At 43.6% G+C, this 18,767-nt stretch overlaps 1 protein-coding gene across 2 annotated transcripts in view; it reads right to left on the reverse strand.

Annotated features, from left to right (window-relative positions):
- Positions 1–18,767, reverse strand: part of NAA10 (N-alpha-acetyltransferase 10, NatA catalytic subunit) — a 363,584-nt gene that overhangs the window by 288,393 nt on the left and 56,424 nt on the right. For both annotated transcript variants that reach the window (XM_044080371.1, XM_044080370.1), the window contains exons 3-4: positions 17,217–17,275; positions 7,323–7,368 (exon numbers count right to left, since the gene is read on the reverse strand). In XM_044080371.1, the coding sequence (XP_043936306.1) occupies positions 7,323–7,368; positions 17,217–17,275 (105 nt within the window). The remainder of the gene's footprint in view (positions 1–7,322; positions 7,369–17,216; positions 17,276–18,767) is intronic.

Consider the following 18,767-nt stretch of genomic DNA (forward strand, 5'->3'; position numbering starts at 1 on the left):
GATGTACTTGTAATGGGTGCTCATGGTGCATTATGTTTTGTTTGTTAAAAACTTTTAACAAAGAATGAGGCATCAAGACTGTAAACCCTCACGTGTCTTTCAGGAATATTCAAAATAAGGGACTAACCTTTAAGCTTTGGGACTGGCTCCTTGTTTTTCCATCTCCCAGATTTTCATCCCATCAGCTCCACAAGACCCTCCCACCATTGTCTGCAACTGCTTTTAAATAACTGACCTGTTGCACATAATGCACAAGTACAAGAACAGTTTTCCATCTTTCTACTTAATTGAATAAACTACTTGAAACTTCGACAAGGTATCTTTATTCCTACCACAGGGAGGATATCAGAGTCTTTATCTGCTATCTAAAGTGTATTTAGCTGGACTAATCCATTATGCTCCGTCAGTCCTGTCACCCTCCGGGTCACAGGTGGGATATCAGACCAGAAACTTTTGGAATTACCTCTGTTGTTATGCAAAAAAAGGGTTTACTAAACCAAGGTATCTGGTCAAGACTCTTGATGCAGTAGGCAACAAAATCAGAAGTACAGAGCAACTTTGCCAATTATGCCTCAACAGTAGCCATCCCCCCCACAACCTTGCCTCTTTTTATTAAGGGGTATGTGAAATCCTCCCACCTGTACTGTAAACCTGAGAAACAGTCATACAGAACTGCCACAGATCACAGAAGGTAGGAATCTTTTACGTCTGAAGTAACAGTAAGTGTCCGAGAAGGTAAGCAAGGAATGCTACCTCTCCAAAGCCTGCTTTTGAACATACGAACAATGAGAAACTTGCTCCACTTGATCCATCCAGTAAGGACATGCAGCTTCCTTTCTTAGTACCACAGACAGCCACACCTTTATTCCCAGAGAGTACTTTGGTCCCCAACTACAACATGTTTCTTAATATAGCGAGTATAACTGACATTGTTTGGAACTAAAGGAATACCTCTACATTGAGGGGGGGTTTTTTTAGCCTTGGTGAAGGATGCTTAGGACCCACTGGTTCTGTGTAATGGTTTTCTAAAATGCTTTCACCACAATTATAAATTTATAATCAATTTAGTTACTACCACTGCTTGCATCAAAATAAATGCATCTCACAATGGGGGGGGGGGGGCAACCTCATCAAGCACTCAGAGACTTCAAAATTCACAGTGTTAAATATCATTTAAGGCAGAATGCTCTACAGCTCCAAACTCCAGGTGTGCCCACAGCACTATTACTACCTCTATCATCAGTGAAGCTGAGAAACTGGAGAGGTGACAGAGCTAAAGACCTTAAGCTTGATCACAACAGAGGAAATCGCCTTGTCAGACCCATCTTCACAGGTCATCCTGTCTGACAGCTGGAAGGGAAGGTATTTAACCTGTAAAACACTGAAGGTCTGCCAAGACCAAAAAAGTCAGCCTTGAGTGTTTAAACAAAGGTATGGCTCTACTCTGGCAGAGGCCAATACAAGGCAGTGGTTCTCAAGGTTTTGCTATAACACAGTGAGGAAGCTCCAGGCTCCCTCACTGCTCCAGGATAGCATCAAAGGCTGGCTACAAGAGCCTGATAACTGGGAAATAGAGCATTAATGCATCCCAAAACAATCCAGGGCAACAGACAATCAAAAACCTATGTCCCATATGGTATCCCTAAAAATGGGGCATCATATCAGAGGGAGCTCTACCTCATCAGACCACTACACTCTATCTCAAAGTCTCCAAAAGATCCCGCTCCGAGCTCCAACAGCCCTGAAAAGCAGATCATACCACTGACGATACGATGGTAGGCCTGGTATGAGTGAGGAGTCCATCCAAAAGTCAATGTGTGAGGACTGGTTTGCACATGGCCTGGAACAAACATTCAACCATGGTCCCCAAGGGTGAGATCCCACATCTATGAGTCCTACAAAGTTAGGTACCTGTTTGATCTCAAGCACCTGGTAACCAGCAGAGGTTCACTCTGTGGCTTCTCCTCTACTACACAGTCACTCAGTTCAGCTAAGGTGGGAACCAGTGGTTCACCACTCCTTGATGTCAAGTCCTCAGCAGAAATGAAAACTAGAATGGAATTGGGTCACAAATTAAGATGATCCCCTCCTGTGAATCACACAAACCTATTTCAAAATGCCTTTAGCGTCATACAATCCCCCCCCCCCCCCCAAGCTAAATGTCAGATGAAGCTCCAGTCCATCTCACTGGGGTTGGGATCATTCTGAAACTATTACAATCTGGAAATGCAGGAAGAACACAAAGGCATATGAATACAACCCCCCCCCCCGATAAACATGTAACAAGAACCATGCTACCAGCCCAATCCAGTGCTAAAAAGCAGCACTGCAAAACAGTGCCTTCCAAATGAAACACAAACACGCACACAAACACACACCCACCTTTATTTGCATGCTTACAACTAAGCATGGTAAAATGAAGTCAGTGTCACAAAGTACAAAAAAACGGGTCAAGGCTTATCGATAGTTAATGTAATAGCAGCAAAAATAGGTTCATGAAAGCTCTGCGGATATGGATAAAAAGTTGGCCGATTAACTGTTTGGTTAAGAACCACACTGGAAATGACCTTAGGCATAAAAGTAGGATTTGTCCTCAGAGATACCCTGTCTGGGTAAAATATGATAAAAGGCTCTACAGCCATTAGGGCCTGTAGCTCTGAAACTCTTCTTGCTGAAGTAATTGCTAGTAGCAGAGCTGTCTTCCACGATAAGAACTTTATATCAGCGGTAGCAGCTGGTGCAAATGGAGGCAGGGTGTGCTTTTCCAACACATAATTGAGGTCCCATGCAGGTAATGGTGATCTTCTAGGAGGCCTTAAATTTTTGGCTCCTCTAAGATACTGCTTTAGTAAAGGATGTGAAAAGATTGGTGGCTCTGTATTGTAATGAGCCAAAATGGCAGAGGCATGGAATTTGATTGATGAAAAAGATAGGCCTTTGTCAAGCATCTCAGTTAAGTATTGTAATATCTGAGGAATATGCTGTTCTGCTCTATCAGTTCCTTGTGCTGGATTCCAAGCACAGAATCTCTTCCATTGGTCAGCATAAGATTTTCTAGTACTAGGCCTTCTGGCTTCCAAAATGATATCCATCACAGCTTTACTGAGAGGTGTCTTGTGGGATTACAGGATTAGCCATGCTGCCAGGTTCAGTGTCTGTAGTTGATTGTGCAAGATCTGATGGTTTTTGAGGCAAGGTCCAAGCTGGGTATGTAGACAAGTTCCTTAGGATTGTGAACCAGTATTGGCGGGGCCAGTCCGGGGCAATTAATATCATCTTTGGCTTCTTTCTCTTGTCTGACTTTTAGGAGGACCTTGGGTAGAAGAAGCAGAGGAGGAAAGGCGTAAACTGATAGGGCGTCCACGTTCCATGCTTGTCTGTGATAAGTCCTTGTGCAGAATCTTTTCAGTTGATAATTTTGAGGAGAGGCAAATAGCAGAGAAATGGGGGAGCCCAGACATAGACCTATCATGCTGAAGACTTGTGGATTTAGTTTCCACTCGTGAGGATCCATAAGGTTTCTGCTTAAATCATCTGCCAGAGTGTTTTGTTTTCCTGGCAGGAACTGAGCTTGAAGATTTATTTGGTAGGTCAAAGCTGCGTCCCACAGTGCCATGGCTAATCTGCAAAAGGGGTATGAGTGTGTGCCCCCTTGCCTGTTTATATATCACATGACTGTGGTGTTGTCCATCTTTATCAATAGTTGTCCTGGATGAATTAAGTCCTTGAAGGCTGTTAGGGCATTTTGAACAGCTAGCATCTCTTTCTGGTTGATATGCAGATGCGCCCTGACTGCATCTTCCTGCCATGTGGGCCCCCCAGGCATAATCTGATGTGTCTGTTAAGGTTTGGCTGGCAGGGGGTAGAGTGAAAGCCCATCTCATGTTTTGGTGACAGGCCTTTGCCCACCATAGAAACTCCTGTTGCAGGCAGGTGATGAGAGGAATCATCGTTTCCAGACTGTGTGAATGTTGGCTCCATAAACTTTTAAGGTACCACTGAAGTTTCCTCATATGCAGTCTTGCATATGGAATTAGTAGAATGCAGGATGCCATGAAGCCCAGAGCCTGCAGAAGACTAGGATTTTGTCATCAGTTTGATGTAAGTAGTCAGTTGCCTTTGTTTGTCTGGCGTGAGGTAAGCCATCTGGGAAGTTTAGTAAAGCTTGCACCCAGGAATGTTATCTTTTGAGAGAGGGTACCAGTTGTGATTTCTTTTTGTTTATTGTGTACCCCAGGCATGTTAGAAGCCTTTTCACAAACGCCAGGTGTCGTAGAAGAGTGTCCTTGTTCTCTGCTTGAATGAGACAGTTGTCCAAGTAAGGATATATTTGAATACTTTTGTCTGCAAAATGCAATTACTGGTGCCAGGCACTTTGTAAAGACCCTGGGCGCAGTAGATAAGCCAAAGGGCAGTGCAGAGAATTGGTAATACATTAAGCCAGCCTTGAATCTGAGGTATCTACTGCACGACTGTCTTATTGGGACATGCAGGTATGCCTCTTTTGGGTCTAAAGTCACCAGCCAAGCATGGGCAGAAGCGGTTGCAAAATGAGCATTTTGAATATTGGAACGTCCAGGTATGTGTTCAAAATCGATAAATCCAGTATTGGCCGCCAGGCCTTGTCCTTTCTGGGTACCAAGAACAGTCGAGTAAAAACCTTGTCCTTTTTCCTGTTCTGGTACTGTCTGAATGGCCCCCATATCCACGAAGGACGTAACCTATTTCTAAGCCTCTGCCCATTGTTTTTTTGTCAGATCTAGCCAACCATTTGTCATTGGCAGATTGTGGAAATGGAATCTGTATCCCTGTGATACGATGTTTAGTACCCACTTGTCCTGGGTTATTAACTGCCGATTTTGAGCAAAAAATGCTAATTTTCCCCCATGGGTGCTATCAAAAGATAAGTGCTTGGTGTAGGCAGAGGGAAGTCATTGGGATTGCTTTCTATAGGTTTGCGCTTTATCTCCTCCAGATTTGGAGGTGGATGCCCCCCCATTGCTTTGACCTGTATGAGTCTTGAGCCTGGTACCTGGAACCCTTAGGGTGTCTGGATTTGCCCCTTTAAGCTCTGTCTGAGACAGGAAAGGACCAATTTTTTGTAGGCCAGCGTCTACTGAATCTAGGTGGCTGCACTTGTAAGAAATCTTTTAACAGTTTGCATAGACTTAGCTTTGTCTTCCATTTTCTTTAAAACCTCTTCTGCCTTAATACCAAACAGAGAATCATGCTGTAAAGGTGCATCTAGCAATTTAGTTTTAAGATGATCAGGTAAATTTTGTTCCTTTAACCAGGCATGCCTCCTAATCACAGATCCAGTAACTGCGGCCCTGCAGGAGGCCTCTAAAGAATCAAAATCACATTGCAAAGTATGCTTTCCAACTTGTTCAGCTACATGCAATAATTCCTGCAATTCCTTTTCTGCACATTCTGAAATCATTTTCTGTTTCAGCAATCCCGTAACATGTTGTTGGTACTTAAGCATATGAAATTGACAATTTAAGGCCCTGATTGCCAAGGGTGCAGATGTATAAACCTTTTTCCCCATCTGTCCAGTGCCCTTGAATCTCTATTGGAGGGGGTAGGGTTTTTTGCTGTTGAGGCCTTAACTCCCTTTGGACCCTGTGAAATAGTTTCAGGATCAGCACCAGGGTTTCTAAAAAAAAAATTATGAGAGTCAGGGACTCTGTAATACCGGTCAGGCTTACTGGGAGCCGGAGGTAGAGAGTCAGGCTGGACTCCGAAAACACATCATCCACAATATCTAAAACAGGGGGAATGGCTAAAGGCTTGTGCTGAGGGAGAAGAAGGAAATCCCAGTGTCTCTTTTTTTGATTTTGTGAAGTCTGAATTCTCCCAGTGAAAATGCTCCCTCAAAGCATGCAAGGTTTCCCCAAATTAATAATCCTCAGGAGGAGCTGCAGATGGAATAGACTCCTCAGCATCACAATCCTCATAGGGAGGTAAAGATAATTCCTGATCAGAAGAGGAATCAGAAGAAATAGAAATCGGATCTGAAGTTTCATAGTCAGGGTCTTGCCTAGGCCTCTTATCTGGAGGGGATGGGTATCCCTGATCAAGGTAATAAAGGTCTTCAACCATTTTGATCATCTGTTTTTTCAGGCACAGAGGCCTGTGCATGTGTCTCAGGCATCAGTTTTTTTAGTTTTAGAAGGGTGGCTTTGCCTTTGGTTTTGCAGCTTTAGTCGGTTTGATATAAAAGTGTTAAGGTCTGAATACACCCTCAGAAGCCGGTGCCTGCTCAACGGCTCCAGACCCATCTGAGGAAGATACAACCGTCCGTCGGTCCAATACCTTGAGTATCTTGCGGCATGCCGGACTCCACATGGGTGTCAGTAGAGGCCTACGACTTGAAGGTAGCGGGCATCAGGGGCTGCGAAAGCACCTCAATGAGTACCGGCGACTGGCTTAGGAGAAGCTTTGTCGTCGGTTTTTGACCTCTACTGCCTTTCTTTGTCCTTTTCTTTGCGTTTTTTATGTACTCCGGTAGTCGGATTGCTATCCGATGACATTTCTGGGTAGTTAAATCAGTTTCCAAAATACTTGGATGCAAAAACATTCCGACGCTTAATAGTGCGTTGGTTAAATCTAGCACAAAACCGACAGCCAGGCACGTTGTGATCAGGGCCTAGGCAAGGAATACAGTATAAATGGAAATCCTTATGGAGGTATTTGCTTCCCACAAGTAATACAATTATTAACTTTTTCTGACATCGGCAAAAAGCAAGAAAACATTTTCCCCAACGGGGTACTTAGCTTTAGTGAAGACTTCAGTTCTGAAACTCGAACATTTCAGTAGTCGGCTGACCGGCACTTGCGAAATGTTTCTGCTTTGGGCACTGCGCGGCAAGAAAGACTAAAGAAAATGGCGTCGGCTGCATGTTTTATACCCCTGACGTCATGGAAGAGAAGACAGCAACCGACGCAGGACCCAAGACTTTGGAATTCAGGCAGACTGAGGGCAACCTGCCAGCAGATTACCCAAATGTAATGACTGCAACAGTGAAACATGAAGAACATCCAATCTACACTTGAACACGTAAAGTTTGCCACTTGCATTAAACTACATCTGAAAATGTAATCTATATTACTTAGATCAGCAGAGAGGGGACCCTTCCCCTTCACCCATGCATAACTGCCATACAGACCCTCTGGAAGGGTCTACACCCTGCTAAACACAGGAATTTGAACTCTGGCCTCCAGACACTGGCATAAAGCAAATGCTTCAGCACTGCAATCCAAGTACAAAACTTTAATCCAGCTTTAGTAATGTTACCTATGGTTTAAGTAGACTTACATACCAGTGAAGTAATATGACCATGAGGTACATCATCTGGGTCTTCTTCCCTTAAAAATCAAAAATATAAAGTGTTAAACAGGGCAGTGCACAACTGAACAGCATCCTCATCCAAAAATAATCTCTGGCATAATCAGTATAGCACATCATGCACTACCCAGAGTAAAAGTCACTTAAAGACCCACAACACACACACACCCTATTAATCTTTTTAAAAAGCAGATGCACCTCCAATTCCAGATCATACATTTAGACTGTTATAACATTTATTGCAGTCTGGAATGATTAGATCAGTTTCTCTAACCAAAATGTACTTGCAGAGTATGCCACATGCTCAGTGAAGTAAGCAATGTATTCCTTTTTAGTTTTGTTAATTCAGTAATAACTGCTAAATCATCAGCTCATGAGATGTTATCACTTGTTCAGGGTATGAAGTAATGTCTAAAATGCATTTTGGCAGCTGTCAGATACCACAGTGATTCCATTTTTTTTATACTTCAAGACAAGGTTATTCTGAGCTACACTGTTGTCTCCAACATGTTTTAACAAATCTTTTATCAGAGATATGGCTTCTCAATTAATAAAGGTAGAGATAACTGCATCTGGTTAAGAATGGGGAGCAGAGATCTACTAGAGAGAATTTTAGCTGGAGGCAGTTCAACACAGATTTTACTGTCAAGTCTGAAAAATAAGCAGCTCTTAAGAGGATAGACAGTACCAGACACTATAGGTTAGTTCCTACAGCAACTAGCCTCAAGGCAGGGAAACAACAGAGGAAAACATTTTCCTCAGATCAGATGCTGAACCTCAGGGCTCTCGTATCCTGGGACTAGAGAAACTACTGATTAGACCAGAGAATGAACTTAGTAGGGGCACTCAAATCCAGGTGGGGACGGAGCTGGCAGGACGCCCATCTGGATGATGGGCCCTGAGAAATTTCCACATCATCCTATCCACATCCACCTCTGACAAACTTCTAGAAAACCTGGAAGACTCTGTGGCTGAGGGACTGGAGTGTTTCTTCAGAGTCCGGAAAATTTGGCCTGGCATAGAAAGAGATACCAGGTATACTCCAGAGTACAGTTCCTGAGGGGAGAGCTAATTCTCAGATCTTAGGATCAGAGGAGGAGGTAGAAGGAAGTGGAAAAACTACTATAAGAGCCGATACTGTAGGATGTAAATGGAGTTTAGGATTCGAAGGAAGACTCCAGGTTTAGGATTTGGGACGGCTGGGTCCAAAATTTCTCAGATCTTCTCCAATGGCACCAATGAAGCCCTAGGGGACTTCTGTGGAGACCTATTTTTGGTTTCCAAAGAAAGACTTCACCGACTTGGTTGGAGTTTGATCCCCAGAAAAAGCAGGCAAAAGATCTCCAAGAAAAAGCTGACTGCACCTGTCAGCTAATACCCTAGGGTTAAATGTCAAGCATATTAACAGGATGTATTGAGGTGGTCAGGCCCTAAGCAATCAATGCACTTGTTGTGGGCATCTGACTTTGAGATCTTATGGCCACAAGAAGTACATTTCTTAAATCCTGCTGGTTTCTCTGACATAGCGGAGAAAACAGAGTAAGGCACACAAGAAAAACACCCAGCAATGAAGAAAGGGAAGGAAGAAAAAGAAAAGAAATTATGCTAACAATGGTATGGCAGAACTACCCAAGTAGAAGAGAAAGTGATAGAGGAGACAAGACAATAACTCAATGCCCAATAAAGCCGAAAGAGCAGAAAAGTAAAAACCATGATGGCGGCAAACAAGATCTGAGGTTTTGGGGATGGAAGAGAGCATTATAGGTAGAGGGAGTAGCTCAAGAGCTAGATCTGAAGTCTAGTGTATGTGGCCAAAGCAGACCAGATGTTAGTACTCAACACGTGCAAATCAACATGAAGCATAATTCATTCTACAATGTAAACAGCGGGTGCAGACAATTTAATTGCAACAAAGTTTCCCTAACAGCTGGAACTGTTGATACCATACTTTGTACAATCTTCTTTTCAGGGAGATTAATAGGTTCATAGGCAAGTAGCAGGTTAGCTGCCCTGGTGGGTCCCCAAGACTAGACAATTTCCCTTTCTGTGCTTTAATTAACCTATCCCATTTGGTCAGAGACTGGACTTGCAGGTTCATAGGTAGGTACTATGCTATCGGCCCAAGGGTCTATGTAAGCCTAGCCAACAAGGTTCACTGACTTACGCCACCCAAGAAAGTTATTTTCCTGTGCCACTGTCGAGCAGACACAGAACTGATCTCCGGGGTGTATTTCCTATTTCCCATCCACTCAAGATTTTTCTTGAAGAGTGCTAATGAGGAACTTTGCTTGACACAGATGGGTAGCCTGTTCCACAGTATGGGAAGTCTCTGGGAAAGGAATCTATCCCTCCAGCATGTCCTGTTTATGGTGGTGACAAGGTTTAGGTCCCTAGAGCGTGTAGCTCATGTCCAACAGCTCTGGGTTGGACGTAGCTTTATATGTTAGGCAGATAACTTCTGAGTAGGTGATGGTGATATGCTACAGAGTAAAGCTGGAGTTTTTTTGAGGCGGCCAGTAATCCTCTTTGTGAGGTACTTCTGTGGCCTTTCCAGCTGCTGCAGATGTCTTGTGAGGTACATTCCAAAAGGGGCGTTGTACTCTATAATGGGTCTAATGAGTGTCGAGCAGAGGGGAACAATGACCTCGATGAGAACCCTTTTATGATTAGGTGTGCCACGTAGAAGGACTTCCTGACTACTGTGGCGATGTGACTATCAAAGGAGAGACTACTGTCCACCTGGGTCCCAAGGTGTCACATTCGGTGTTAAGTAGATTGTTGCCTATGTGGTAGTTCATGGGTACAGAGTTTTTACCAAAGGGGATGACACTGCACATTTTGGCACTGAGCTTGAAGCCATGGCTCTGACACCAGTCATCTGTCTCAGCGAGGCCCTTCTGTAGGATGTCCACATCATTTGGGGACTTTACTATGGCTCCTAGTTTGAAGTCATCTGCAAACTTCGTTAGCCAGAGGTCTTCTGTGTTAGCCTGTACTTTAGAGAAGTAGATACCAAACAGGAGATGTCCCAGGACGGAACCCTGTGGTACTCCACTTTTCACTGCTTTGAGGTCAGATTTGGAGTCTGCAACTTTTAGAATGGGGGTTCCGTCAGTGAGCCAGTTTGCAACCCATCTTGTGACGTAGGGATTTATATGTAGTTTAGTGAGTTTAGCTAGAATTCCAGAATGGTGGATAGTTACTAAAGCCTTGGAGAGGTCAAGATACGCTATGAGAACTACCTTACCCTCATCTACGGCTTTGGTAACTGCCTTAAAGAAGTCGATCAGGTTCAGGAAGCATGATCTGCCTTTCACAAACCCGAATTGGGTGGGATCCGGAGTTTGGAGTTAAATGTCTTTGTTTACAAGTTCCATGATGATACGTTCAGGCACAAAGTCTGATTCGAGGCTATTGAACATGGTGCTTAAGTGGGGAGCCAGTTCATTCTGAAGTTCATGTAAAACACAGCCTGGGATGTTGTCCGGTCCCATGGATGCTGTATTTTTGGCTTGAGAGAGTGCAGCTTTTACCTGCATAGTTGTGATTACAGGGACTCTGCATTCTTCCTGTATAGATACGGGCCCTTTAGGGGGTGGGGGGTTAGCACTGAACCCATCTGCCAGGATGTTGGCAATATCAGCTGGTTCTGTAATTTTCGTGCCGTTGTGCTGTAAAACCCAGAGCAGATCTGGGTGTTGCCATCGAGATTCTTGACATAGCTATAGAATGCTTTTGTGGTTGTCCTTAAAATTAGTGGCGATTTTGTTTCCGTAGCTAGCTTTGGAAGATCTCATAAGGGATCTCAGCTTCTTACCGAGGCTGACCAGGGGCTCCTCCACTCATGGGATTTTACTCTCTCTTGCAACAATTTCTTCCTTCTGTTGTAGTTTGTTTATGGCAGGGGACCACCAGATTGTCTTCCTTTTTTTGGAGGATAGCATCTTGGTTCTTTTTGGGATAGCACGATCCATGCACTCATGCAAGTGCTTATAGAGTGCATCTGTGTAGGATTCAGGAGTTGTAACTGTACTGCCCATCTGCATGGGTGTCATGAAGGTTCACCACTTCTGTCTTAAGAAGCATGAAGTTGGAAAATTTTTTTACCGTGGTTTAATGGGGGGAGGGAGTGGGATGTGGATATAAAGGGTGATTAGCTTATGGTCGGATCGGACCAACAAGGAGTTGACTTCAGGTGTGGAACACCAGTCACTCATGTTGATAATGACTAGGTCTAGGACATTGTTGCCCCTGGTGGGGGTGTGGATAAGTTGATCCAGGGCACTGGAGTTTATGAATTCCAGAAAGTGTTGAGCTAAGGAGTTGGTACACGAGTAGTTTTCCCAGTTAATGGTGGGGTAGTTGAAGTCGCCCATTATTAGGGTGTTTGGTTGAACCCTAATATTTTCTAGTACATTAAGAAAAAAAGATTGGGAATCCTGGGGCATGGTCGGGGATCTGTAGCAAGCTACAATTTGGATTGCAGTTTTGCCCAGAGTTAGTTGCACTTGGATAACCTCGGATGCATTATGCTGAGCAAATAGCCTGGAGGTGTGGATATCCTTAATGAATATGGACACACTTCCGCCTTTGGTGTTTCGGTCCAGGTTACATGTCCGAAATGTGTGGTACGAGTTATAGCCTGATAGTCTCTGGAGCTTTGAACCAGGTCTCAGTCACTGCACAGATATCCATGTTCTCCATTTTAAGGAGTGCCTCAAGTGAGTGCATTTTGAGATTTAGACTTCTAGCACTGAGTAGCATTACCCTCAGTTTTTGCTTGCCTGTTCCTGTTACAGTGGTGAATTTGTTATTTGAACCTTGCCTGAAAAAAGCACTATAGGAGCAGTAAGAGCCTTAGCCAGTATCCGGAATCCCAGGGGTGACAGGTGCAGGCCACCTGTGGCAAAGCATCGTGGTCTGTCAACCATGTCATCCCAAGCAGACAGATACTGGATCCTCTTAGAATGACACCAGAAGCTTAGCCAATTGTTGAAGTCAATCATTTTGTCCTTGTACTGCGGTATCATTCTGGGCGATGGCAGAATGCTACTCGGGGCTAGGGTCATACCTGCCTAGGCTACAAGATCGGAGAGCTCTTCTATGCCTCTTTTCATGTAGTCCAGGGAGGTATGTCTCTGGTCATTCACACCAACATGGATAATGACAGTCATATTTGTACTTGTTGTGGAGTGCCCTGAATGCGTGGGTTATGTGGTGGATCCTGGCACCCGACAGGCAGCTGACCATAATCTCCTCCTTGTTTAGCCTGGTGAGTGGAACATCAGTGTGCCTGACTATAGAGTCACCTAGGACTAGTATGTGTTGGGTACGTTGTTTTGCCTTATGGGCTGTGGTTGAGTGGCACACTGAGTCTGTGGGCTGTGTGTCATTAGGGTTGTGTTGGGGGATGGAGGTTGCTTGCGTTTCTGCTTTGGAGTTCTCTGTTGCTTAGACAGATTATTATTGAGAGCCTCCGCGAATGTTTGTGTTACTATGCGTGGATTTTGGTGGTGAAGATTTAGTGAGACTATGTGGTTGCGGAGAGCTTTACGTCCAGTTTGGCAAGATAAGTGCATCTCTCACAGGTTGTAGTGTTGGGTGGTAGGAGAGGGCTGTCTGTGTACATGAGGCAATTTCTACATTGCCTCAAGATGCCCAGATTCAGACAGGAGAGAACACTGGGAACGGACCCTTGGACATGCCTGAATAAAAAAACTATTTTCCTCCAGATAAGTGAGGAAAGCGAGTACAAGAGCGGTTTTTCTCTAAGCAAGTGAGAAAAGTAAGTACAAAAAAACTGTTTTCCTCTAGGTAATGAGGAAGGTTTGACGATGGCGTCTGTTTAATATGAATGTCTGTAGGCCTGAATACACCCTCAGAAGCCGGTGCCTGCACAGCGGCTCCGGACCCATCCAAGGTAGAGACATCCACAGGTTCCATAGTCAAAGAAGCATCTCGCGGCATACCGGACTCCGAATGGGAGTCGGAAGAGGCCTGTGAATCAGAAGTAGTGGGTATCAGGGGCTGCGAAAGAGTCTCACTGAGTACCGGAGGACTGGCGACTAGCTTAACTGAAGCGTCGTTGGCAGTTTTGGACCTATGCAGTCTGTTTTTATCCTTACATTTTTTCCAGAAGATCGGTAGTCGGATGGCTTGATAAAGCCATTTTAGAGTACACAGAAAGAGTACGAAAGTTATTAGCTGGAAAAATAGCCTGACGACTAATAGTTCGAGTGTTGAATAAGGCACAAAACCGACGAGGGACGTTGTGGTCTGGGCCTAAGCAGGGGATGCATTAAGAATGAAAATCTACGAGGTATTTGCTTTCTAAGACAATTGTTAACTTTTACTGACATCGGTTAGAGCAAGAAAAAGGATCCCCAATGGGGTACTTAGCTTTTTTGAAGACTTCAGGTCTGAAACTCGAAAATGAAAATTTCAGGAGTCGGCCGACCGGCACTTGCAAACTGCTTCTGCTTCGGGCACCGCACGGCAAGAAAGACTGATGTAATGGAGTCGGCTGCACATTTTATACCCCCTGACAACCTGACATCAAGGAAGAAGCGACAGCATCCAACGCAGAAATCCAAAGACTCTGGTATTCAGGCTGGCTGAGAGCTACCTGCAGGCAGATAACTCAAACGTGATGACTGCAACAGTGAAACACAAAGAACAATCTCCTTTATCAGCCTCAACAAAAAATTGAGATCCCTCAAATCCTCTACCGCTAGCTATGAAAACAGAATTGCAGCAGATGGTTAAAAAAGACAACCACAAGGCCTTCTATAGTTATGTAAAGAATCTCCACTGCAATACCCAGATTTGCGTTGAGATACTGCACAATAGTACCTCCTATGCCGAACCAACAGATATTGCCAATTTACTAGCAGACAGATTCAGTGCCAACTTTACCCCCCCCCCCCCACAAGGGACCAGTCACAATACCAGTAGATTGCCAGGCACCCAGTATTACTGCTGCACAGGTTAAAACAGCACTGTCCAAGGCCAAGAATACAGCTTCTATGGGACCTGACAAGATCCCTGGCTGTGTTCTACATTGACTACAGGGTGAAGTGGCACCTTCCCTGTGTGCCCTGTTCAATCACAGCCTCACCTCAGGTTTTGTCCCTACAGAATGGCACACTGCTACACCCATCCCTCTCCACAAAAGAGGAGTGACTACAGACCCTGGGAGCTATTGCCCCATTAGCCTGACGAGTCTGATATGCAAAGCTATGGAACGCATATTCATGGACTTAACAAGGACATAGGGAATCTCCAAACTCTGGATCCTATACAGTTTGGTTTTGTTAAGGGTAGATCATGCCTGCTCAACTAAGGTAGATCACGCCTGCTCAACTTGGTCGACTTCTTTGAGTCAGTCACTAGAGCTGTGGATGAAGGCAAGGTGGTTCATACAGCCTACCTTGATCTGGCCAAGGCTGTTGATACCATTCCCCACTCAGGAATCAGAAAAACTCACTAAGCTAGGCATCCACCCCTTTATCACTAGGTGGGTTGCAAACTGGCTCACAGACAGAACCCACAGTGTGTAAGTAGCTGTCTCCAAGTCAGACTGCTGACTAGTCACGAGTGAAGTCCCACAGGGTTCATCCTGGGTCATCTCCTGTTTGGTATCTACTTTTCTGAAGTCCAGACCAACATGAAGGGTCTCTGGCAGACAAAGTTCGCATACGACTGCAAGTTGGGGGCTATTATTAACTCCTCAAGTGATGTTGACATACTACAGAATGGCCACAATGAGACCAACGACTGGTGTCAGAACCACGGCCTTAAGCTCAATGCCAAAAAATGTGTCATCCCCTTTGGGAAAAAAACGGTTCCCATGAACTACCACATTGATGGTAGTCCACTGAACACAGAAGGCATTATAAGAGATCTGGGAACACAGGCTGATAGCAACCTCTTTTGATCACCACATTGCCACTGTGGTCAGAAAGTCCTTCTATGTGGCACATCTCATTACTAAGGGTTTTGCATCCAGGAAGAAAGAGGTCATAGTCTCCCTCTACTCTTCCCTCATTAGGTCAGAGTACAACTGGCCATTTGGCATGTACTTCACTAGAAACCTGCAACAGGAGAGGCCACAAAAGTACCTCACAGAGGATCCTAGGCCTTAAACACTTGTCCTGTATACACAGACTCAATAAACACCAACTGTTCTCCGTCTCACATCACCTACTTAGAGGCAATCTTTGCTTGACTTACAAAGCCATGTCTGACCCAGCTCTGTTAGAAATGCTACAGCTAAAGAAATCCCAATCCCTCCGCACCACATGCTCCAGAGACCTCAACCTCATTACCACAATTAAGAGAACATGCTGGAGGGACAGGTTCATAACCCAGAGACTGCCCATGCTATGGAATAGACTTCCCATACATGTCAAGCAGAACACCTCGCAGCCCTTCAAGAAAAATCCTGATGTGTGAATGGGAAACAGAAAATTCACCCCGGGGATAACTCCAGTGGCTCTACTCGACAGAGGCACTGGGAACTAGGGTTGGGTGGCGCTATGTCAGGGTAATCTCCTATGGCTCGGCTTGTAAAGGTCCCAGGGCCATTAGCCTAGTACACACCTATGAACAAAAAGGGACAATGACATCCCTAGATGTAGACGATCCCTTTGTTTATAAGCTGTGCAATACAGGACTTCTTACAACAATGGACACATGTTGGTCAAATGTTAGATCACTGTTCACTTCAGTTCCCAAATATCAAACAACTGGGTCAACTCTTACAGGTGTACTGTCAATGTGGTAGTATTCTCAGGTATACAACTTCCCAAAGATGAAACTAATGCATTATTTTAAGTACATGATTTTGGTATCCGTTACTTATTTGGGACACTCCTTATTGTCAAAGTCATTTATTTCTGCAACATGCACAAACACAATCCCTTGTCACATGTTTAATAACTCACTTTGATAGAAGCCAGAAAATGCCCCAAATTACTTTCAGAGAAACACTACTCCTAGAGAAGAATCACAAAAGTGTATTTAGGCTGAGAAAATTCATCATGTTCTATTCTCAGCAGCTAAGAAGCCAATTCCTTTTTCTGCCAAGTAGTAAAAGCCAAAGCAGAAAAATGACACTCTGATGTGAAAAATGACACTCTGATGTGAGAAGGAGGTAATCAAGTTAAATAATTAACTGCACCATATCTGAGTGCATAGATTTAAATTTCCTTTTACTCATTCAATAGCCAGTGCTGCTTTTGACCATTACAGGTAAATGGCAATGGTGGTAGAAAAATTCTCATCTAGACAATATGAATTTTAACTTGGAACGCGTCAAGATTTCTGCAATGTGTACTCATCTAAGAGCACAACCGCACAATCCCCTCAACCCCTTGACTAAAACAAAAACTATTGCTCAACTTAAGACTGCAAATTTAAATTTCCTGTACTTGGCATCTCAAGCAGTTGTAGGGTTTTGTACTGACAACCGACTAAGATTTGCCGTTTCAAAGTAAATGAAAATTAGGTCCACATCTGTCAGACATTCTAACTTAACAGAACTGAAATTTGCCACACTGTTAGTGAATGCTTTAAATTTTCAATTTTATTCAGCCATTTTCCTAATGTGACTACAGCAGTTTTAAAACCCAGGTTCTACGCAACCTACAATCCATGGTCTGACCCATACTTCGGTGCAAGTCTTGTTGGGTACCAGAGTTTTCCCAAACTAGCAAAGCCAATACTCACTTTACTACATTCTGAAAAATGTAGTAAATACAAAGTCAAACCATCCTATCTTGGTCTCACCAATTTACAAAAGCACAAAAACAATAAAGATGAACAAGGACAATGAAATGTAAAAGGTTTAAAAACAGAACATACTTACATTTTAGCTAGTACATAGCCCACAATCTTCCCATTTTCATCTTCTGCGATGTAGGAAAGCTACAAGAACAATTTAGGGAAAAACGGAGAATTGGAAACTGTCAAGATTTTGAGAGTCAAAAACTACAAAAAACACTTCCCACAACTGCCGTCTCAACTTTCCAACTATGCCTAAGTGTTTAGAGTAGCTCAGTAAGATATCAGTCAAAGCTGTTCTGAAAAATAAATGGGCATCTCAGCAGTTTCCTGTATGCTGACATATTATGCAAAAAGGTACAAATTTCTGACCTACCAATATACAGTGATGGGCATCTGTCACCAGCAATCTCAACAGAAAACAAGCTCTAAGCATCATATAGCCTACAGCTGACAAAACTGGGTCTGCTAGCCAAACTGATGGCACTGCAAATGGAAACGGTTCTACCAACAGGCTATTTTCAATACCTTTATGGTCAAACATGCATAGGCACCACACCACAATAGTTATTAGGCCACACACACACACACACACACACAGACTGCTTCATACAACAGTCCTCACCAGATGAAGCCCAATAGAGAGTCTCTTTCCTGATGCTGCAATTAATGAAATACCATTTTCTCTTCACTACTTTTTAACAGTCCACTGCAGACTGCAACCACATCAGTTTTAATTGTATCCTTTAAGTGGCAAATTTGCATGACATGACCACTGTTACAATGTTTCTTTCAATGTCATGCGCATATACTAGTTATTGACTGACTTGTTTACCGGGCATGTCCAATTGAGAAGAAATGCTGCAAAACATGTAAAAATAATTACATTAAGAAACGACAGTTTACAAAAAATGGCACATTACATAAGATTAATTAAAAAAAAAAAATGCATCTTTAAGTCAATGAACATTTAGACCCATCAACAATTCCAGAATCACGAAATAGGAGATGGATACAAGCAGTGAAGAGTAATATTACAGGAGTGAGAACAGGGTGGTAAGCATGAATACTGGTAGGAAAAGAACTGAGAAACACAGGGTAGAGATGAAGAGGGTTATGCTAAAAAGCAGAAACTTGCAAGAAATTGGTTTAATACAGAATTTAGGGTTAATACGGTACTTTGTTGCACTGAGGTTACAATACAATTCCAAATTAAAATAAACAGCTGCAAAACTGTGAAGGGAATAGGGAGTGTGTGCATTTGCAATAGCGTTATCAGCTTGGAGTGACTGAGGGAGTGGTATCTGGATTCAGATTGATTAGGGGACAAATGTGAGTTGATGCCAGCATACTTACATTTTAGCAGCAGTGCTTGGGATGGAAGGGCAATGACATATCCAATTGGATTGAAAGTATGCTTGTAATGATCACAAAAGATTCTGGGATTACAGATTTCTCCCACTGATAGTGAGAAAGAATTTCACAACTTAGTCGCTCTGTGCGAGTAGCCTTAGGAGAGTTTTCACTAGATAAAATACAATGTTATGACTCCATCATCCTCATCATGGTTAAAGCATGCGTGTCACAACCAAAGTGCAGTGCAGTTCTCAGATGGAAGCCCCTAAGCCTGAACCCC

Source organism: Protopterus annectens, chromosome 8.part0 (assembly GCF_019279795.1).
Source record: "Protopterus annectens isolate FY-2018-M chromosome 8.part0, PAN1.0, whole genome shotgun sequence".
NCBI classification, from domain to species: Eukaryota; Metazoa; Chordata; order Ceratodontiformes; family Protopteridae; genus Protopterus; species Protopterus annectens.